The sequence below is a fragment of the Hemitrygon akajei genome, chromosome 10 (assembly GCF_048418815.1).
Source record: "Hemitrygon akajei chromosome 10, sHemAka1.3, whole genome shotgun sequence".
Classification (NCBI taxonomy): domain Eukaryota; kingdom Metazoa; phylum Chordata; class Chondrichthyes; order Myliobatiformes; family Dasyatidae; genus Hemitrygon; species Hemitrygon akajei.
The window spans coordinates 19,370,682-19,391,660 of NC_133133.1; the positions used below are offsets into that span (position 1 = coordinate 19,370,682).

The following is a 20,979-nucleotide window of genomic DNA, read 5'->3' on the forward strand; positions in this document are numbered from 1 at the left end:
AAGGTGATCCTTCCTTAACCGGCTGTATCACTGGCTTTCATTTACTACCTTAGTTGCTCTTTGATTCCACACACAAACCCCTTTAGACTGATCTCCTTGTTGCAGAAGAACTTGCACCTCAATAAGGCCTTAAAAATATTTTACACTGAATTCATCAATTTCCTACATCAAAATGCCACTGAGCAGCTGACCCTCATTTGATATACCCTCAAGAAGAGTTTAGTCCATTTTTTTCCCCAAGTGAAAATACAAAATCCTACAACTATATAATAGTAGTAGTAGTGCCATCACCCGAGTCAAGCATAATATCCTTCCAAGGGTTTGTTCCCTTAATGGAGAATGCATGTGCATAACTTTATTTCACGTGGGGAGGCTGATACACGGGTAGCTACCTACACAGTCTTTGACAGGTTGGGGTCAGGATCCAGCGGAATGGCATCCAAGATGACTGGGTGCCCTTCACTGCTGCAGCCTTCCGCCACCTTCACTGCTGCAGCCTTCCGCCACCTTCACTGCCGCTGTGATTGAGGGCTTGCTTGGACCCTCCCACTTGATCCTACCGCAGTGGGTGACGCTACCAGGAGCTAAGCTTCAGACGGCTTTGCTCTTGGGATCTCAGGAACTCACAGGCCTCTCCACACAAAGTGATAATCCTCGGAGAAGCTATGTCATAGATATTTTCCCTTCTTCCTTTCACCAAGTTTATAAATTCTACAGAACATAAATTAAAACTTAAAACAGAATTTAAAACTTGAAGTGCACTGTTAGGAAAAGCTTCTTACCTGCTTCCACTCATTACGTAACCAGAATGTTCAAAGGAAGCAATCTGCTCACTTGTCAGACCAATTTCACCTCTTCGTGGAATACGCTTCCCAGCCTTCACGTACTCAGCCATGGCAGCCCCTTCACCAGGAAGCAGAGCGTGACCGTAACTAGAAGTCAGAGATGGTTAAGTGCATGAGTAATGAACTTTAATTCTTCATAGAGCCTTACAGCACAGTACAGGCCCCCCAGCCTACAATGTTGTGTTAACCTTTTAACCTACTTCAATATCTAACCCTTCCTTCCTACATTTTGTTTGATGTTCCTTTTCGTGCCTTGTGGCACACTGGGCGACAATCTTGCCGTTCCTTTAGCATTTTGGTTTGTATTTTGATGAGGTTGAATTGCTAGCTCGACACTCAACCCAGCCTGGATGGAAAGCATGCAAAGAGCTGGCTGGGTTCAAACCCGAGACCATTCACCCTGAAGTCCATTGCAGCTGCCACTATGCCACCGGCTCACATTTCCTTCTTACGTAGCCCTTCACTTTTTCTTTCATCCATGTGCCTAGCTAAGAGTCTCTTAAATGTATCTGCCTCTACCAATACCCCATGAACCCACGTCCGTAAAAACCAACCTCTGAACAAGGTCAGTATTTTAAAATAAAAGAAAATGAACTGCTGGAAGCCAGGCAGCAGACCTCATTGAAATGGACTGTTGACAATTCAGGTCAAGATCCTTCAGGATCTGCTAAGTTCTCCACCATTTGCTTTTTTTGCTCCAAATTGCTGTATGTACAGTCTCTTGAGGCGTCAAAACAGCTGCTTTGACACAACTAGTGTGGTAGTGTAGTGGGTAGTGCTTGTCGCTCTCACTTTCAGCTTCCACCGCTGGCTAGCAGTCTTGCAAAAAGGAGCCCAAATGTGTAAATCTCTTCCTCCAGTACAGAGCCTCTCCAACAGTAAGATTTATGTGGCGCCTCCTCGCTGGCGACACACGGAAACCAAACTCCTTTCAGACTCAGGCTGAACTAAAGAGGACAGGCAGGAGGTCTGGCTCCCACACACGTAACAGAGAGGCCCACTCGTGTGTGCACACACCCTAGTTCCCCAGCTATGGGTAAATAGCCCCACTGCCTTGTTGGCAGCCTTGGGAGAGGTGAGGCCTATGGGAGTAAACCCAGACAGCAAATCCGAAGTGGAGCCCCTAAGGCGGCTGGACACCATTGAACATCCCTCCGGCAGCTCCTGCAGCCAAGCTGGTGCCAAACGTATTGCTTCATAAGCTTTCCTTTGGACTACACTAGTGAGGCAGAGAGGGGAATCCTGATGACTGGGCATCTCAAGATCTCCATACCTTCTGCCCAGGCTTGTGATCATGATCAGCACCCATTGTCCTTCTAGACAGACGGATACCATCTACTACTAAAGTCTCCAGTCTCTGTGACAGTATCCAGTTACAAATCATTTGTGTTAAAACAGGGACTACCTTCTCCCTCTCCTGGTCACATCTTTCACCTGCCAGTTTGTGCTCCTTCCATCCCCCCCCTTCTTATTCTGGCTTCTGCACCCTTTCTTTCCAGTTCTGATGAACGGTCTTAGCCTGAAAACTCGACTTTTCAATTCCCTCCATAAATGCTGCCTCACCTACTGAGTTTTTCTGGCAGTTTGTATCTGTTGCATATGTATTAAAAAGTTGATTCAATTTAGAAGTGTAGAAAATATGATCATCTACTTAAAAAGAAAATGCAATCACTTACTTCAGCGGCTTGTCATCATCTTGGGCGGAGTGTTGCTTTGGAGCTTCAGGTCCATACAAGATGTCCTCCTCATGTGCACCTTCAAAAGGAAAATGTTCACCAAGGTATTAATTAGTTAAACAAGTAGACTGAAATTGAGAAAATCTCATTAATTTTCTGCGTAGCTCACCCTCCGACCTTGTCCTCCTATGCCATTCTAATGAAGTTTAATGCAAGCTCTATAAACAGCACCTTATGTTTTGTTAGCCACACTACAGCGATGAGAGTAATAATATTAGATAAACCATTCCATTATCTGCATTTGTAGCTCCTCTAAACTTGGAGTCTGATTTAAATCAATTTCTGGTGAAGGTCCCTCCATCCATTATATTTTATGTAGGCCAGCCCCTATAAATATGACTCAACTCAAAGTTTTGTGGAAAAATTATGGATTCTGATTGCAAATATATCCAAATAAGGACTCCTGCATTACAGGGTAGGGAGGGAGTGTTTGCATTCCTTGAAAATGTCCCTCTTGCAATTTTGCATAACATTAAGAAATATCACCTATACCTGTGTTCACAAAAATAAAGTGAAAAATTTCCACATTTACTTTTTTTTTTCCCCTAATTTCATAAGAGTGAACTTTCAACCTGTACCAGAAGCTTCAGCTGTGTTCTGTGAACACTGCAAGGGCAAATTTCTGCTTGTCAAACTGCCGTAACATGATGGTTGTCTGTACATACTTACGTGTTTTTTCTACCCAGATAGCTTCATGTGCGCTTTCTTCGTCAGATTCGTCACTACTCGATTCAGATACTTTTTTCTTGTTCTTTTTTGCTTTCTTTGGTTTCTTTCTATTAAATTAAACACAAACATTTGCTTTCTTAAGATACTGTATTTTTCTCTCCATTATTAATTCGCTGCTATCAAGGCTTTTTGGGAAGGAGCAGAGTGGAAGTGGGGAAAGGACCAAAAAAGCAGAGAGGTAGAGAGGGAGGAGGGAGAAGTGATATTGTGCATCTTGCATCCAAAAGTTTTGTTACAAGCATTTCTCTTTCTGTAATGGGTTAATTAATGAAAGGCAAATGTTGAACTACTGAATTTATAGCAATGCTTTCACCAATGTGCACTCTGCTTGTCAAGAGCACACACCTGATCAGGACAAAGGATTTCTTTGTGAATCCTATTCTATCATTTGAAATTACGACAAGTTACTTTACCTTTCCCCAAATGAAACTAATCTAAAAATTGAAAAAAAAAATGCCAGAGAATGAATCAGAACTGGGAATGGGAATAAATTCCTTATTTTTATTCTGCAATTAGAGAAACCAACCTTAACCCTGACCTCAAACCAAACTAATTGGACCACTCTTTCCCCTTCCTCTCAGTTCCTGAAACATCGATAGTTTGCTCCCCTCCAGAGATGCTGTCTGACCTGCGGAGTTCCTCCAGCATTTTGTACGTGTTCCTCAGGATTTCCAGTATCTGCAGAATCTAAAGTATATGGACCACTATTTCTTTGTGATATGTAGCCCAAGTTGCACAAAACTCATTACAGCAGGTGAGGTTGCTTTTAGGTGTGCTTAACATATAAAATGGCTGTATCATTTAGCTTGTAGAAATATCAGACAGAGCGTGGTGAATCTGTGGAATTTGTTGCCACAGGTAACTGTGAAGCCAAATCTTTATGTATATTTAAGGCAGGGGTTGATATTCTTGATGGGTCAGGGCATGAAGGGATACAGGGAGAAGGCAGGAGACTGGGGCTGAGAGGATAAACGGATCAGCCATGATGAAATGGCGGAACAAGCTTGATGGGCCAAATGGCCTAATTATGCTCCTATATAATACAAAACCTACAACACAATACAGCTCCTTTGGCCCATAATGCTGTGCCAAACATGTACTTATTTTAGAAATTACTTAGGGTTACCCACAGCCCTCTATTTTTCTAAGCTCCATGTACCAATCCAGGAGTCTCTTAAAAGACCCTATTGTATCCGCCTCCACCACAGCTGCTGGCAGCCCATTCCACACACTCACCACTCTGCGTAAAAAATTTATCCCCGACATCCCCTCTGTAACTACTCCCAAGCACCTTAAAACTGTGCCTTCTTGTGTTTGCTATTTTAGCGCTGGGAAAAAGCCTCTCATCATCTTATACACCTCTATCAAGTCACCTCTCATCCTCCGTTGCTTGAAGCAGAAAAGGCCAAGTTTACTCAACCTATTCTCGTAAGGCATGCTCCCCAATCCAGTCAACATCCTTGTAAATCTCCTCTGCACCCTTTCTATGGTTTCCACATCCTTCCTGTAGTGAGGTGACCGAACTGAGCACAGTATACCAAGTAGGGTCTGACCAGGGTCCTATATAGCTGTAACATTACCTCTCGCCTCTTGAACTCAATCCAACGACTGATGAAGGCCAATGCACCGTATGCCTTCTTAACCACAGAGTCAACCTGTGCAGCAGCTTTGAGAGTCCTATGGACTCAGACTCCAAGATCCCTCTGATCCTCCACACTGCCAAGAGTTTTACCATTAATACTATATTCTGCCATCCTACTTAACCTGCCAAAATGAACCACCTCACTTACCTGGGTTGAACTTCATCTGCCACTTCTCAGCCCAGTTTTGCATCCTATCAATGTCCCGCTGTAACCTCTGACAGCCCTCCACACTATCCACAACACCTCTAACCTTTGTGTCATCAGCAAATTTACTAACCCATCCCTCCACTTCCTCATCCAGGTCATTTATTAAAAAATCACGAAGAGCAAGGGTCCCAGAACAGATCCCCGAGACACAGCAGAATATGACCCGTCCACATCTACTCTTTGCCTTCTGTGGGCAAGCCAATTCTGGATCCACAAAGCAAGGTCCCCTTGGATCCCATGTCTCCTTAATTTTTCAATAAGCCTTGCATGGGGCACCTTCTCAAATGCCTTGCTGAAATCCACATACACTACATCTACTGCTCTACATTCATCAATGTGTTTAGTCACATCCTCAAAAAATTCAATCAGGCTCGTAAGGTATGACCCGCCTTTGACAAAGCCATGCTGACTATTCCTAATCATATTATGAACACCTGGAGAGGCATAAATCCTGCCTCTCAGGAACTTCTCCATCAACTTACCAACCACTGAAGTAAGACTCACTGGTCTATAATTTCCTGGGCTATATACTCCCTTTCTTGAACAAGGGAACAACATCTGCAACCCTCCAATCCTCCGGAACCTTTGATGATGCAAAGATCATTGCCAGAGGCTCAGCGATCTCCTCCCTCGCCTCCCACGGTAGTCATCCAGGCCTGGTGACTTATCTAACTTGATGCTTTCCAAAAGCTCCAGCACATCCCTTTTCTTAAAGTCTATATGCTCAAGCTTTTCAGTTCGCTGTAAATTATCCCTACAATCGCCAAGTTCCTTTTCTGTAGTGAATACTGAAGCAAAGTATTCATTAAATACCTCCACTATCTCCTCCAGTTCCATATACACTTTTCCACTGTTACACTTGATTGGTCCTATTCTCTCACATCTTATCCTCTTGCTCTTCACATACTTGTAGAATGCCTTGGGGTTTTCCTTAATCCTGTTCACCAAGGCCTTCTCATGGCCCCTTCTGAGGCCATTGTTTTTTTATTGCAATTTATTTTTTTTATTGAAGTTCATCAAACAAACATTTCCAATAAGATGTATTTCAGACATTGTACATATATATCATATAATCATATATATCACAAATCTCCACGAAGTATTTATCTGAGGTATACACTTATAGAAAAGAGTGGAACTTAAGCTCCTTCCTGCTAGCCTTATAATCTTCTAGATCTCTACCATTACCTAGTTTTTTGAACATTTTGTAAGCTTTTCTTTTATTCTTGATGAAATTTTCAACAGATTTTGTACACTATGGTTCCTGTACCCTACCATCCTTTCCCTGTCTCATTGGAATGTACCTATGAAGAACACTACGCAAATATCCCCTGAACATTTGCCAAATTTCTGCCGTACATTTCCCTGAGAACATCTATTTCCAGTTTATGCCTCCAAGTTCCTGCCTGATAGCTTCATATTTCCCCTTACTCCAATTAAATGCTTTCCTAACTTGTCTGTTCCTATCCCACTCCAAAGTTATGGTAAAGGTGATAGTGATCACTATCTATCTCCAAAACGCTCTCCCCACTGAGACCTGACAAGGTTCATTTCCCAATACCAGATCAAGTACAGCCTCCCTTGTAGGCTTATCTACATATTGTGTCACAAAATATTCCTGAACACACCTAACAAACTCCACCCCATCTAAACCCCCTGCTCTAGGGAGATGCCAATCAATATTTGGGAAATTAAAATCTCCCACCACGACAACGCTGTTATTATTACACCTTTCTGGAATCTGTCTCCCTATCTGCTCCTCAATGTCCCTGTTACTATTGGGTGGTCTATAAAAAACACCCAGTAGAGTTATTGACCCCTTCCTGTTCCTAACTTCCACCCACTGAGACTCAGTAGACAACTTCTCCATGACTTCCTCCTTTTCTGCAGCCGTGACACTATCCCTGATCAGCAGAGCCATGCCCCCACCTCTTTTGCCTCCCTCCCTGTCCTCTCTGAAACATCTAAAGCCTGGCACTTAAGTAACCATTCCTGCCCTTGAGCCATCCAAGTCTCTGTAATGGCCACAATATCATAGCTCCAAGTACTGATCCATGCTCTAAGCTCATCCACTTTGTTCATGATACTTCTTGCATTAAAATAGACATCTCAAAACCATCAGTCTGAGCGTATCCCTTCTCTATCACCTGCTTGTCCTCCCTCTCACACTGTCTATAAACTTTCTTGATTTGTGAGCCAACTGTCCCTTTCTCCATCTCTTAAGTTCAGCTCCCACCCCCCAGCAATTCTAGTTTAAACTCTTCCCAATAGCCTTGGGAAACCTCCCTGACAGGGTATTGATCTCCCTCAGATTCAAGTGCAACCCATCCTTTTTGTACAGGTCACGCCTGCCCCAAAAGAGGTCCCAATGATCCAGAAATCTGAATCACTGCCCCCTGCTCCAATCCCTCAACCACGCATTTATCCTCCACCTCATTCTATTCCTATACTCACTGTCGCGTGGCACAGGTAATAATCCCAAGATTATTACCTTTGAGGTCCTGCTTCTCAGCTTCTTTTGTAACTCCCTGTAATCTGCTTTCAGGACTTCCTCCCTTTTCCTACCTATGTTGTTGGTACCAATATGTACCACGACCTATGGCTGTTCACCTTCCCACTTCAGGATATCATGGACGCAATCAGACACATCCTGGACCCTGGCATCTGGGAGGCAAACTACCATCTGTGTTTCTTTCCTGCATCCACAGAATCGCCTGTCTGACCCCTAACTATAGAGCCCCCCATCACTGCTACCACCCTCTTCCTTTCCCAACACTTCTGAGCCACAGGGCCAGACTCTGTGCAGGAGGCAGTGCCACTGATGCTTCCCCCTGGTAGGCTCCCCCCCCCCCCCAAAAGTATTCAAACAGGAGTACTTATTGTTAAGGGGGACAGATGCAGGGCTTCTCTCTAATATCTGACACTTGCCTGTCCCTCTCCTGACTGTTACCTACTTACCTGTCTCCCGAGGCCCTACTTGCCTATAGCTTTTCCCTATCGCCTCCTCACTTTCCCTGACCAGATGAAGGTCATCGAGCTGCATCTCCAGTTCCCTAACCCAGTACCTAAGGAGCTGCAGCTCAACGCACCTGGTGCAGATGCGGCCATCTGGGAGGCTGGGAGCTTCCAGACATCCCACATCTGACACCCAGTACAGATCACAGACATACTTCCTATCTTCACAAGTAACTTACCTCATCTCCACCTGTTATCGCTGAAGCCCCGTTGAGTCAAAGCCCTGCTACTCTGACTCCCTCTACTCCAACTCCTGCTCTATAAAGCTGTCTTCTATCGTATAGTATGGTATATCACCACAACTAGCACAGGTCATTACTAACTCCACTGGGTGAATTCCTCCATCGATAACTATTAAGAACTAATACAGTTTTATAGTACCATAGTAGTGTTTTGATTTATTCTGTATTTCATTTAAATACATAATTTGTTATTAAGTTTGTCTTTTTTTAAAAAATGTATGTTTAACTATTTTCATGAAGCTGCAGATAATTGGGACAGCTGGTTAATTGGGCCAAAATATACTGGTCCTGATGTGTCCCAGATAACCAGAATTCACTGTATATAAATCATGGCTCTTATTAAAATAAAAATTCAAATTGTTGATCTGTCCAAAAATGTAGCATTGGAACTCTAAAGATTTACAACTAAAGCCTAATTCACACTGAATGAGAAACTGGAGTTAAACTTACTTTTCATTGATTCAATTTCATCAGTTTTTACAAGTTTTAAGTTCCTTCCATGATCTTGTCCCTCCCTGTTTTGACTTCAGTCTGTCCAGACTGAAGAGGAACACTGTGGGAAGTATGAACCAACAGTACAAGAAGCACTCAGACAGGCACATGGAAGGACAGGTCTTGGAGGGATATGAGCCAAATGCAGGAAATTCAGACAAGCTACATGGGCACCATGGTCAACTTGGACTCACTGGGCTGAAGGACTTGTATCCATGCAGTCAGTGACAGGTCATCGAGACCCTGGTGGGCAAATGAAACACTTCAAAGGTGACAGCAACATCAGCCTGAGGAAGTTCAACATCAGATCTAAAAACTGGGAAAACTTTTACACTCAGTAGATTCACGTGGAGGAAGTCTGGTCAAGAGGGAGCTGTGTTACATGACAGCAAACTCCGCTGTGTCGCAGAGAACAAGCGACAGCTGCAAAAGGAGAGACTGAACCACCAATAGACCCAAATACTAACCACCACCATCACTTATTCTTGCCCACACTGCAACAGAATACCGTATGCGAATCCCAGATCGGCCTCTACAGCCACCCGAGGACATACCAATAGACAACCCTTTAGGAGAACATTGTACTTGACTCGAGTGATCGCACTACTGTCAGTGCTGTAATGCTCTATGACTCCCTAACAATTAAAATGGTTGTCAAAAATATTAATTTGCATTAGGTTAGCCAGATAAAAGCTAGACCCAGATACAAAGTGTCTTACTTTTTATGGGATTTCTTCTTCTTCTTTTTCTTTTTATCTTTATCTATTAAAATACAAGAAATACATTTAGTAATTAATACACAGTAAAACTTGGGTAATCTGGCAAGCTTGGGACACTGGTTGCAATTTTTGAACTCTTGGATGTTACTCTTATTAATAGATAGATAGAAAGATACTTTATTGATCCCAAAGGAAATTAACAGTGTCACAGTAGCATTACAAGTGCACAGATATAAATATTAGAAGAGAAATAGAAAGCATAAAAAATAAGTTACTACAAACAGTCTAACAGGAAGGGGGCATCACTTCCCTGGCTATAGGTTGACTCATTATTGAACCTAATGGCATAGGACAAGAATGACTTCATATAGCGCTCTTTGGAGCAGTGCAGTTGCCTATTACTAAAAGTGCTCCGCTGTCCAGCCAAGGTGGCATACACAAACACACTTGATTTAAAAATGACATGTTACATAGCACTGAATCTGGTGGACTTAAAAGACAGCGTGAATTTGAGACCTTCCAAAAGGCCATTGTAACTCAGATCAAATCCCAGTCAAACATTAGCAGCTGAGAAACATAGGATCCCAACCAAACTATACCTCAACTTACAAGTATATTTTAAAATTTTCGTCATGATATTCTTTCTCTAATCCTAGCTTCTTGCTAATCTTTAATTGCTTGACTACTAGTGGCTATGCCTTCAGCTTCCATGACTGGAAATTCTAACTCTTCACCTCACTACCTTACCTTCCTTGAGACACTCGTTAAAGCTCATCCATTTCTTTTTGGTCATCTTCAAGGTGGCTAGTTTTTCTGTTCTTAAAGAAGGGCAGCAAGGACAAGCCAAGGAACTACAGTCCAGACAGCATGACAAAGTAAATTTATTATCAAAGTACATATATAACACATATACTATCCTGAGATTCATTGTCTAGTGGGCGTTAACAGTAAATACGAAGAAACACAATAGAATCAAAGAAAAATCTCACATAAAAACAAACAAGCAGTGTTAAAGACAACAAACTGAGAGAAAAAACCCAAAGAAATTATAGCAAACAAACAAATAAATATCAGGAACATGAGTTGTAGAGTCCTTGAAAGGGAGTCCATGGGTTGCAGAATAAGATCAGTGTGGCGTGAGTGAAGTTAACCCCTCTGGTTCAAGAGCCTGATGGTTGAGGGGTAATAACTGTTCCTGAACCTAGTGGTATGGGTCCTGAGGCTCCTGTACTTCCTTCCTGATGGCAAAAAGCAAGAAGCGAGCATGCCCTGGTGGGGTCCTTGATGATGGTTGCTACTTTCCTGCGACAGTACTCCTTGAAGATGGGGGCTTTACCTGTGATGGACTACTTTTTGTACGCTTTTCTACTCAAAAGCATGAAGGGCATGGAGTTACTGGAAGGGACAGAATCTATCAACATTTGAACAGGCAGAGTCTGATAAGGAGGAGTCAGCATAGCTTTGTGGATGTGAAATCCTGCTTGATGAATGAGCTTTCTAGAATTTTCTAACCTAAAAGGAAGATGAGGGTAGGGCAGTGGATGTTACCTGTATGGACTTCAGCAAAGCCTTCTACAATCGCTGATAGGGAAGACGGTCATGATAGATAACAAGAAGATTTTGAAAATTTAGAGAAGTGGGACAATGAGTGGCAAATGTCCAGGGTGGGAGGGGTTCTTGACTATTTTAGCTGCTCTTCTGAAGCAATGAGAAGGGTACACAGAGTCAATGGATGGGCCGAGGTCACTTCTCTCTACGTCACCAAACCACCAACTCTACCCCATGTACACTAATTGCAAAGTACACTCCAGCCCACACCATTCACTCTCTGTAGCCTGTTTCTTTCCTTTTGCTTCTGTGTTCCTGTTTCTTTCTTGCGTCTGTACACCCAGAACACAGAGCAGAGTGTGAATGTGTGCGTGCGTGTAAATGAGAGGGACTAGTTTATATCTTACCAGTTAGGTCGCTTTCGCTGTCAGAATCTGATTCACTTTCTTCAGAATGTTTATGCTTTTTCTTTTTTGATTTCTTCTTTTTATTCTTCTTCCTTTTTTTCTTTTTCTTCTTTTTGTCCTCTGCAGGAGATATTAGAGGGTTTATATCCAATGTACACATACTGAATATGCCTTGTTCCATACAAAAAGTAATGAATTCTTTTTAATAGTGGTATATGTTGATTAAAATGAACATGGGTTCCCTGATTTCTCATTGGGTTTACTGAGTGAGTAGATTAACCAAAATATGATTTCTCGTCCTGCATTAATTGATTTTAGTCACGAATGTGGTAGAAGCATCATTGCTGGTAAGTTAGGGAGTAAAATCAGTGTGTTTCCACTCCAGAAACACTATCCTATTAGATGTAGATATAATAGGAGGGCAAAACCAGGCTCAGCCAAGCTACGATTATACAGCGGACTTTCACCATTAACATTGCCACAAATAACATTCAATTAAACTACAATTCTCCATTCATGTTTCCCCCCCCCCACCTTCCCTTCCTTCCATGGTCTTCTGTCCTCTCCTATCAAGAGTCCCCTTTCTTCATTTCTCATCTCTTCCATCAACTTCCCAGCTCTTTACTTCACCCCCACCCCCTCTCCCAGTTTCAGTAATTACCTGCCACCCTATACTCCTTCCTCCCCTCCTGCCACCTTCCTATTCTGACTTCCTCCCCCTTCCTTTCCAGTCCTACAAAGGGGCTCGGCCCAAAACGTTGACTGTTTACCCTTTTCCATAGATGCTGTCTGGGCTGCGGAGTTCCTCCAGCATTTTGTGTGTTGCTTTAGAAATTAAAGAACTGTATCCTAGCAAGGAGTTGATACTTCTTGGCTGGGACATTAGCAAGAAAAACTAGAACGTGGCAAAATCTATTTTTATAGATAGTTTGAAATTTTAACAAACTGATATTCTGGTATCCCAATCAGCAGGGGGGAGCAACTCAGAGAAGAGATTTGTCACAGGTTGGCAGCGCTTGTTTAAAAAGAGAGCTTCGCGGGCATTTGGTTTCATTCCAGCGTCCCAATCAGTGGCTGGAGAAATGCAGAGAGGAGGTTTCTCGCAAGTCGTGGGCGCTTGTTTAAAAGGACAAGTTTGTGTGCATTCGGTGTCATTCCGGCGTCCCAGTCAGCCACGGGAGCAGTGCAGAGAGGAGTATAGAAGGGACAAGCAGAGTGATCATTGTTGCAGTGGGCATCGTTGGGAATAGGAGAGAGTGCAGTAGCTCAAACGAGGCTTTTGCTCAGAAGAGGCATTGGCTCTGGGTAAGTTTTTGCTAAGTTTCCCTTTTTTCTTATTGTGTCAGGGGTATTTAGTGTAGTTTAAATGGCCATTGTGTGTTCTTCTTGCTAGATGTTGGAGTCCTGGGAGACCCAGAGCTGCATCTCCTTGAAGAACGTGTTAGGGATCTGGAGAAGCAGCTGGATGACCTTCAGCTTGTACGGGAGAGAGAGAGAAGATCATCAATCGGAGTTGCAGGGAAGCAGTCATCCCTAAGGTGCAGGAGGTGGGTAGCTTGGTGACTGTCAGGAGAAGGTAGGGTACGGTGAATAGGCAGTTAGTGCAGGGCACCCCTATAACCATTCCCCTCAAGAATCAATATACCATTTTGGAACCTGCTGCAGGGGAATGCCACAGAGACCGGGTTATGAGTCTGTGGTGCAGAAGGGAAAGAAGGAGGTAAAGGGGAGCAGTAGTGATAAGGGACTCAATAGTCAGAGGATCAGACAGGAGATTCTGTAGATATGAATGGGACACCCAAATGGTATGTTGCCTCCCAGGTGCCAGGGTCAGGGATGTCTCAGATCGCATCCACAGCAATTTTGGAGGAGGAGAGGGAGCAGCAAGATGTCTTGGTACTTATTGTACCAATGTCAGAGGAAGGAAAAGTGAAGAGGTGCTGAAGAGAGAATTTAGAGAGTTAGGCAGAAAGCTGAGAAGCAGGACCTCCAGGGTAGTAATTTCTGGATTCCTACCTGAGCAATGAGCCAGTGAGGGTAGAAACAGGATGATTTAGCAGATAAATGTGCAACTGAGAAGCTGGTGCAAGAGGTAAGCCTCAGGTTCTTGGATTACTGGGGTCTCTTCTGGGGGAGGTATAACCTGTACAAAAGTGACGGGTTACACCTGAACCTGAGGGGGACCAATATTCTCATGGGCAGGTTTGTTAGAGCTTTTGGGGAGGGTTAAAACTAATTCGGCAGGAGGATGGGAACCCAAGTGAAGGGACTCAGGATAGGACGGATGTTAAAAAAGCAAAGATAGCGTGCAGTCAGACTGTCAAGAAGGGCAGGCAGATGATAGAGGACAAAATTGCAACCAGTAGGGTGACTATCAGTGCATTAGGGATGCAGAATCAAAAAGGGTAGCAAATACAATACTCAAAAGTGTTATATCTCAATTCACGGAGTATCACGATGGTACCTGGATTCTAGCGAATCGCATAACTAGGGCCGTATATTGGACTTTAAACTAGATAGTGGGGGGGGGGGTGCAAAAGATTGGAGAAATATGGATAAAGTAAACAAGAAAATTGTGGATAAAGATAAAGAAAAAGCAAAAGGTAAAAAAAAGAGAAAAGAGTGGAGTGAAGAAAAGTCAAGTTCCAAAGAGTAAAATATTGCAAGATTTTAAAAGCACAATGAGTGTAAGGGCACTTCATTTGTATGTCCGTAGTATTCAAAACAAGGTCAGTGAACTTGTGGCACAAATCAGTACAAAGGGGTATGATTTAGTAGCCTTTACAGAGAAGTGGTTGAAGGGTGGAGAGGATTGGAAATTACATATCCAAGGATATCAGGTAATATGGAAGGATAGGCAGGAAGGAAAGGGAGGTGGGGCAGCGCTCTTAATTAAAGACGAGGTCAGAATGATAGTGAGAGACGATACAAGATCTAAGGAACAGAATGCTGAATCCATCTGGGTAGAGATTAGGAAAAGTAAAGGGTAAAACCACTGGTGGGAGTTGTCTATCGGCCACCACATAATAACATAGTGGCACAGGCAATAAACAGAAATATCTGAGGCATGTTAGGACGGAACATCAGACTTCAACTTGCACATAGATTGGGCAAAGCAAGTTGGTTGAGGCAGTCTTGAGGAGGACTTCATAGAATGCTTCCTTGATGACTTTCTTGAACAGCGTGTTACTGAACCTACAAAGGGAATGTGCTATCTTCGCTCTTGTTCTGTGCAATGGGACAGGTAAAATTAGTGATCTTGTGGTTAAGGATCCACTTGGAAAGAGTGATCATAATATGATTGAGTTTCTCATACAAATGGAGGGTGCAATAGTTTGATCTAAAACCAATGTATTATGCATAAACAATGGAGACTACAATGGAATGAGGGAGGATTTGGCTAGTATAGACTAGGAACACAGGCTATAAGGTAGGACAGTTGAAAAACAGTGGAAGACTTTCCAAGAGATATTTCACAGTGCTCAACAAAAGTATATTCCAGTTAAAAGCAAGGACGCTATGGGTGGGGAGAGCCAGCCGTGGATAACTATGGAAACAAAAGAAGGCATCAAACTAAAAGCTCATGCATACAAAGTTGCCAAGAACGGGAAACGAGATGATTGGGAAAACTTTAAAAAGCAACAAAGTACCGCCAAGTGAGCAATAAAGAAAGGGAAGCTAGATTATGAAAATAAACTAGCATAAAATATAAAAATGGATAAGCGGAAAAGGGTGGCTAAAGTGAATGTAGCTCCCTAGGGGGACGAGAAGGGGGAACTGATATTGGGTAATGAGGAAATGACTATTTTGTGTTGGTCTTCATGGCGGAGGACACATCTAACATACCAAAGAGATGTTATGGATGTGGAGGGAGGTGAGGACCTCGATACAACAGCCATCACTAAAGAGGTAGTGCTGAACAAGCTTGTGAGCCTGAAGGTAGACAAGTCCCCTGGTCCTGATGGAATGCATCCCAGGGCACTGAAGGAAATGGCAGAAGTTGTAATGGAGGTTTTGGGGATAATTTATGAAAATTCTTTGGCCTCTGGGCAGGTCTTAGCGGATTGAATGACTGCAAATGTCACGCCACTGTTCACAAAAGGATGTAGGCAAAAGGCAGGTAACTATAGGCCAGTTAGTTTAACATCTATAGTTGAGAAAATGCTTGAAGTTATCATTAAAAAAGAAATAGCAAGGCAACTGGAAAGAAATGGATCCATCAGGCAGATGCAGCATGGATTCAGCAAAGGCAGGTCTTGTTTGACAAATTTACTGGAGTTTTTTGAGGATATAATGAGCACAGTGGATAGAGGGGAACAGATGGACATTATTTACTTGGATTTCCAGAAGGCATTTGATAAGGTGCCGCATAAAAGACTTATCCACAAGATAAGGATGCATAGAGTTGGGGGTGATCTATTAGCATGGATAGAGGATTGGTTAACTAATAGAAACTATAGAGTTGGGATGCAACCGGTGGTGAGCAGTGTGCTGCAGGGGTTGGTGCTGGGCCTGCAACTGTTAATGATATACATTAACAATCTGGAAGAGGGGACCAAGTGTAGTGTATCTAAGTTTGCTGATGATACTAAATTGAGAGGAAAAGCAAATTGTGCAGAAGATGTGGAGCGTTTTCAGAGAGATATAGATAGATTTAAGTGAGCGGGCAAGGGTTTGGCAGATGTAGCGCAATGCTGGCAAATGCAATGTCATCCACCATGAAACAGCATATTATTACTTAAATAGTTAAAAAGATTGCAGCATGCTGCTGTGCAGAGGGACTTGGGAGTGCTTGTGCATGAATCATGAAAGGTTAGTTTGCAGGTGCAGCAGGCTATCAAGGCAAATGGAATGTTGGCCTTTATTGCTAGAGGGTTTGAACTTAAGAGCAGGGGGGTTATGCTGCAACTGTACAGGGTACTGGTGAGGCCACACCTGGAGTACTGTGTGCAGTTCTGGTCTCCTTACTTGAGGAAGGACATACTGGCTTTGGCGGTGGTGCAGAGGAGGTTCACCAGGTTGATTCCAGAGATGAGGGGGTTAGACTATGAGGAGAGATTGAGTTGCCTGGGATTGTACTGGGTGGAATTCAGAAGAATGAGAAGAGAACTTATAGAAACATATAAAATTATGAAAGGGATAGACAAGATAGAGGCAAGAAAGTTGTTTCCACTGGTAGGTGAGACTACAGCTAGAGGACATAGCCTCAAGATTCGGGGGAGTAGATTTAGGATGGAGATGAGGAGGAACTGCTTTTCTCAGAGTGATGAATCTGTGTAATTATCTGCCCAAAGAAGCAGTGGAGGCTATCTCAGTAAATATATTTAAGACAAGGTTGGATAGATTCTTGCTTAGTAGGGGAATTAAGGGTTATGGGGAAAAGGCAGATAGGTGAAGACGAGTCCATGGCCAGATCAGCCATGATCTTATTGAATGGCGGAGCAGGCTCAACAGGCCAGATAGCCTACTCCTGCTCTTATTTCTTATGAAGAAAGGTTACTATTACTTGATTGGCCACGACATCAAAGATTACAGGAAGAAGGGAGGAGTGGGGCTGAGGAGGGGTAGAAAGGATCAACCATGATCAATGGGCCAAATTGTCTAATTCTGCTTCAATTTCTTATGATATCACAAATTAAGCAGACAAATATCAAATAATATTTAAAATCCACTTAATAAAGACATGTCCAAAATTCAGTGACACCTTGATGGATTTAATTTCTCTTAAAAAAGTCTTATTTATAAAAATAATAGTGGCCAACTTTACATATTGTAAGGTTTGTTATCATGTCCTTGATTGATTTGGATAGATGAAGAGATCAGAAAAAAAGAAAATACAGATGCTGGAAATCTTCAGAAAAAAGTACCACTGAGAATACTTAGCACTGATGAAGGACCACTAAACTCAAACGTTAACCCTTTTCTATGGAAGGGAATAAGCAGTCAACATTTCGCTCCTGATGAAGGGTCTTAGCCCGAAACTTTAAGTATTTATTCCCCTCCGTAGACACTGTCTGACCTGCTGAGATCATCCAGCATGGGTGTGTGACGGGGTGGGGGGAAAGGGGGGTGGGGGTTGTGGGTGTGTGTAGAATCTCATGCTTAATATTAACTTGTTTTCCCCCTCACAGTCACATTTTGACCTGCTGAGTCAGTCCAGCATTTTCAACTTATCAAAAAAAATGTTATGATTGCTTGTATTTGTCACTCACAAAGCAGTTTTCTCATGTTATTTCCCATCTTATTTCCACATACAGTGCAACAAAATATGTTTTTTTGACCAGCTACATGGTACGTACTTTTAAATAACTATATAAAACAAGCTCATTGCAGATACAACTTAATTACATAGAGTAACTACTACATGGTATCATCTGGAGTATAACAGCTTGATAGAAAGAGAAGCAGGAGCTGGAAATATCAGTACTTAAAAAATTATTGGCATGAAGTTAAAAGTTACTCTGGAGCTTACAGCATGAACTGAGATAGTGTCTGCTCCTGTAGGACTGGGATGTAAAGCTATACAGATGCATCCAAACATGCTGACATATATTCTTGGAAAATGAAAAGTAACACCAAGAATTAGGCTGCACTGTGATCCTAGTTTTGAAACATTTCTGTTCATTAGAAACACTGTCAGCAAACAGTTTGCCAAGAGCCAGATATGATTCAACTGAAATGAAAGTTTCTGAATTATCTGTCAATTTCTAGTATCCATCACAAGGCCACCCTGCTGATTTCTTGGAAATATAATGTTATGAACAGTTACCTTCTGCACTGGAATCTGAACTGCTGCTCTTCTCGCCTTGCTCCCCCTCGACTGGAGTATGCTCATCTGAACTAAAACAAATGCAAAGTTCCAATGCTAGAAGTTCAATTAACATGAGGCACATTTATTCACATGGGAATTTAAACATTCTGAATCTGAAATAATGCACAAATTCCATACAGCTATCAGAATGAATACAAATAGAATTCAAAAGCAAAGTACCACAGCTGCTGGAAATCTGAACCAAAAGCATAAAATGCTAGAAAAACTCAGATGATCAGGCAGCATCTGTGGAGAGAGAAACAGAGTTACCATTTCTGGTCAATTATCTTCCATTAGAAATGGGCTCTGAAAGACCATTAACCTGAAATGTTAATGCTCGCTTCTTTTGCCACAGAATTCACCTTACCTGTTAGGCAATTTATTGATCTTTTTTGTTTATAATAGAACAGGGATATTGCTTAATAAACATTAGAGGAATTCTACTACTTTTGAATTGACTATTTTTGCTCAGGTTTCAGTAAAGAGTCATGTTTACTAATTTAACTACATCAAAATGAAGATGACAAATGAACAGTCAATCTACAAACTATAAGCACATGGGTAATTTAAATTGGTTGAGTTGGCAAAAGACTTACTCTGGCTCGGGGAATTTTGGAGACAGTCCCCAAATTTCTGGTGCACCAAGTTCTCCAATTCTTTCTCGTTCCTTTAGACGCCTGAAAGAAACATTCACAAAACAATCATTCGGTAACATTTTTAGAATTGTTACTAATGAATATCAAAAATTTGAACTCATTTATTCCAATAAATCAAGCTATAATTCAGGCATAACCCTTAGAACTGATGAATATGAAAACTACCACAGATAATGTGCCAAGTCTTCCTGAATTGTTTTCAAGTAGAGTGTATATGGTTATATGGGTATAACATATAGTGTATAGTGTGTGTGTGTATATATATATATATAGTGTACTGCACTGGTTATATGGGTAATCAGAGGAAATCATGCAAAAAATCTCCAATCATCCAGGTAAATTGTACATATAGTACCACTCTTCATCGAACATGCTTGGGACTTCGATGAGTTCACACACACTAATACACTTTCCATTAACTCTCTCCGCGGTGTTAAACAGCAGGATAATAATTTTTCCGGAGCCCAGTACGTTTCAATGGATCCTGGGAAATAAGGCTCTGGTGTGTTTAACGGAGCCAGGTGCTAAATTTTCATGACTTCCAAACAATCAGATGGTGGATTATTGAAATTTTGTTGCACATTGTGTCAAGTTGCACTACAGTATCTTGAGGAAGAGTTTGTGCTTTGTAAGCTGTTTTATTTTACCCAGCCATGCTACTCTATTCAAACCTGGCAATTAAGAAAACATTTGAGACGAGCTGGGAGGATCCAGGACTCCCAGTACATTGTTTGGTACAGTCCTGTTGCTTGATATCAAAGAAAAAGCAGGACTACAAAAGAAAAAATATAAGTAGAGAAATAGAAAGCTTTAAAGTTGGGAGTAAAAAGAGCAGCATGTCCCCTGAATAAGCTGTGTGTGAAAGAGTAGTTGATGAGACTCATTCAAATGGTCTATTTAGAACATTCAAATGGAAGTCACATATTAGAACATAGAACAGTACAGCACAGTATGGGGCTTTTGGCCCATGATGTGGGCCTATTTAGATGATCACGGTAGCAGAGCAGTTCATGTAACACTTTACAGCGCCAGTGACCCAGGTACATTTCCGGCAGCTGCCTGTAAGGAGTCTGTACATTCTCCCATTACAGTATGGGTTCCTCTGGGTGCTGCAGCTTTCTCCCACATTCCAAAGATATGTCTGTTACAATTCTGGCACTGGAAGTGTGGCGACACTTACACGCTATCCCCAACACATCCTTGGGCTGTGTTGGTCATTGACGCAAATGGCGCATTTCACTGTGTGTACGTATGAAACTAATCTTTTAATCTTCCTTCCTACGCAGCCCATAACCTTTATTATTTTTATATCTATGTGTATATCTAAGAGCCTCTTAAATGTCTCCTTTGTATCAGCAATATTCTTGTTTCTTTTTCATTAAACAGAACTCCAGCACAAGATCAGGCCCCTCAGCCCACAATGTCTGTGCCATTTTAAACTACCCCATCCGCCTAAATGTAATTTCTGTCTCTCCATTCCCTGCCTGTTCATGTATGTCTAAATACCTCTTAAATTTTGCTATTGTTTCCTTTCATATTTGACACTGGAGTTCACTTGTCACATTTTAATTTACTTGATTTAGAAAAGAGAAATTAGCTTTCCAACTAGTTTTCTTTTGTAAGAGGTATTCTAGAAAGATCTGCACAGATATAATCATTCTGGCTAGTTAATAAACTAAAGCATATTCTATTGTATTGGAGTACAAATTAAGTAAGTGATCACTGTACACAGTGAGGCTGTACACAGGTTGGAAGAGCAACCCCTCATTCTGCCTGGGTAGGCTCCAACCTAATGGTGTCAATATCGATTCTAACTTTTGTTAATTACTCCCCCGCCTACTTCTCTCTTTCTATTCTCCATTCTGGTTCCCTTCTCTTTTCCTGACTAGCCCATCACCACTCTCTGGTGTCCCTCTTCCTTCCATGGTC

The 20,979-nt window shown here is 42.1% G+C and overlaps 1 protein-coding gene across 1 annotated transcript in view; it reads right to left on the reverse strand.

The window, feature by feature from the left end:
* The window catches only part of nkap (NFKB activating protein), a 35,137-nt gene that overhangs the window by 2,087 nt on the left and 12,071 nt on the right, over positions 1–20,979 (reverse strand). The window contains exons 3-9 of the mRNA XM_073057862.1: positions 18,991–19,071; positions 18,353–18,423; positions 11,584–11,703; positions 9,629–9,671; positions 3,251–3,357; positions 2,522–2,600; positions 783–932 (exon numbers count right to left, since the gene is read on the reverse strand). Coding sequence (XP_072913963.1) covers positions 783–932; positions 2,522–2,600; positions 3,251–3,357; positions 9,629–9,671; positions 11,584–11,703; positions 18,353–18,423; positions 18,991–19,071 — 651 coding nt within the window. The remainder of the gene's footprint in view (positions 1–782; positions 933–2,521; positions 2,601–3,250; positions 3,358–9,628; positions 9,672–11,583; positions 11,704–18,352; positions 18,424–18,990; positions 19,072–20,979) is intronic.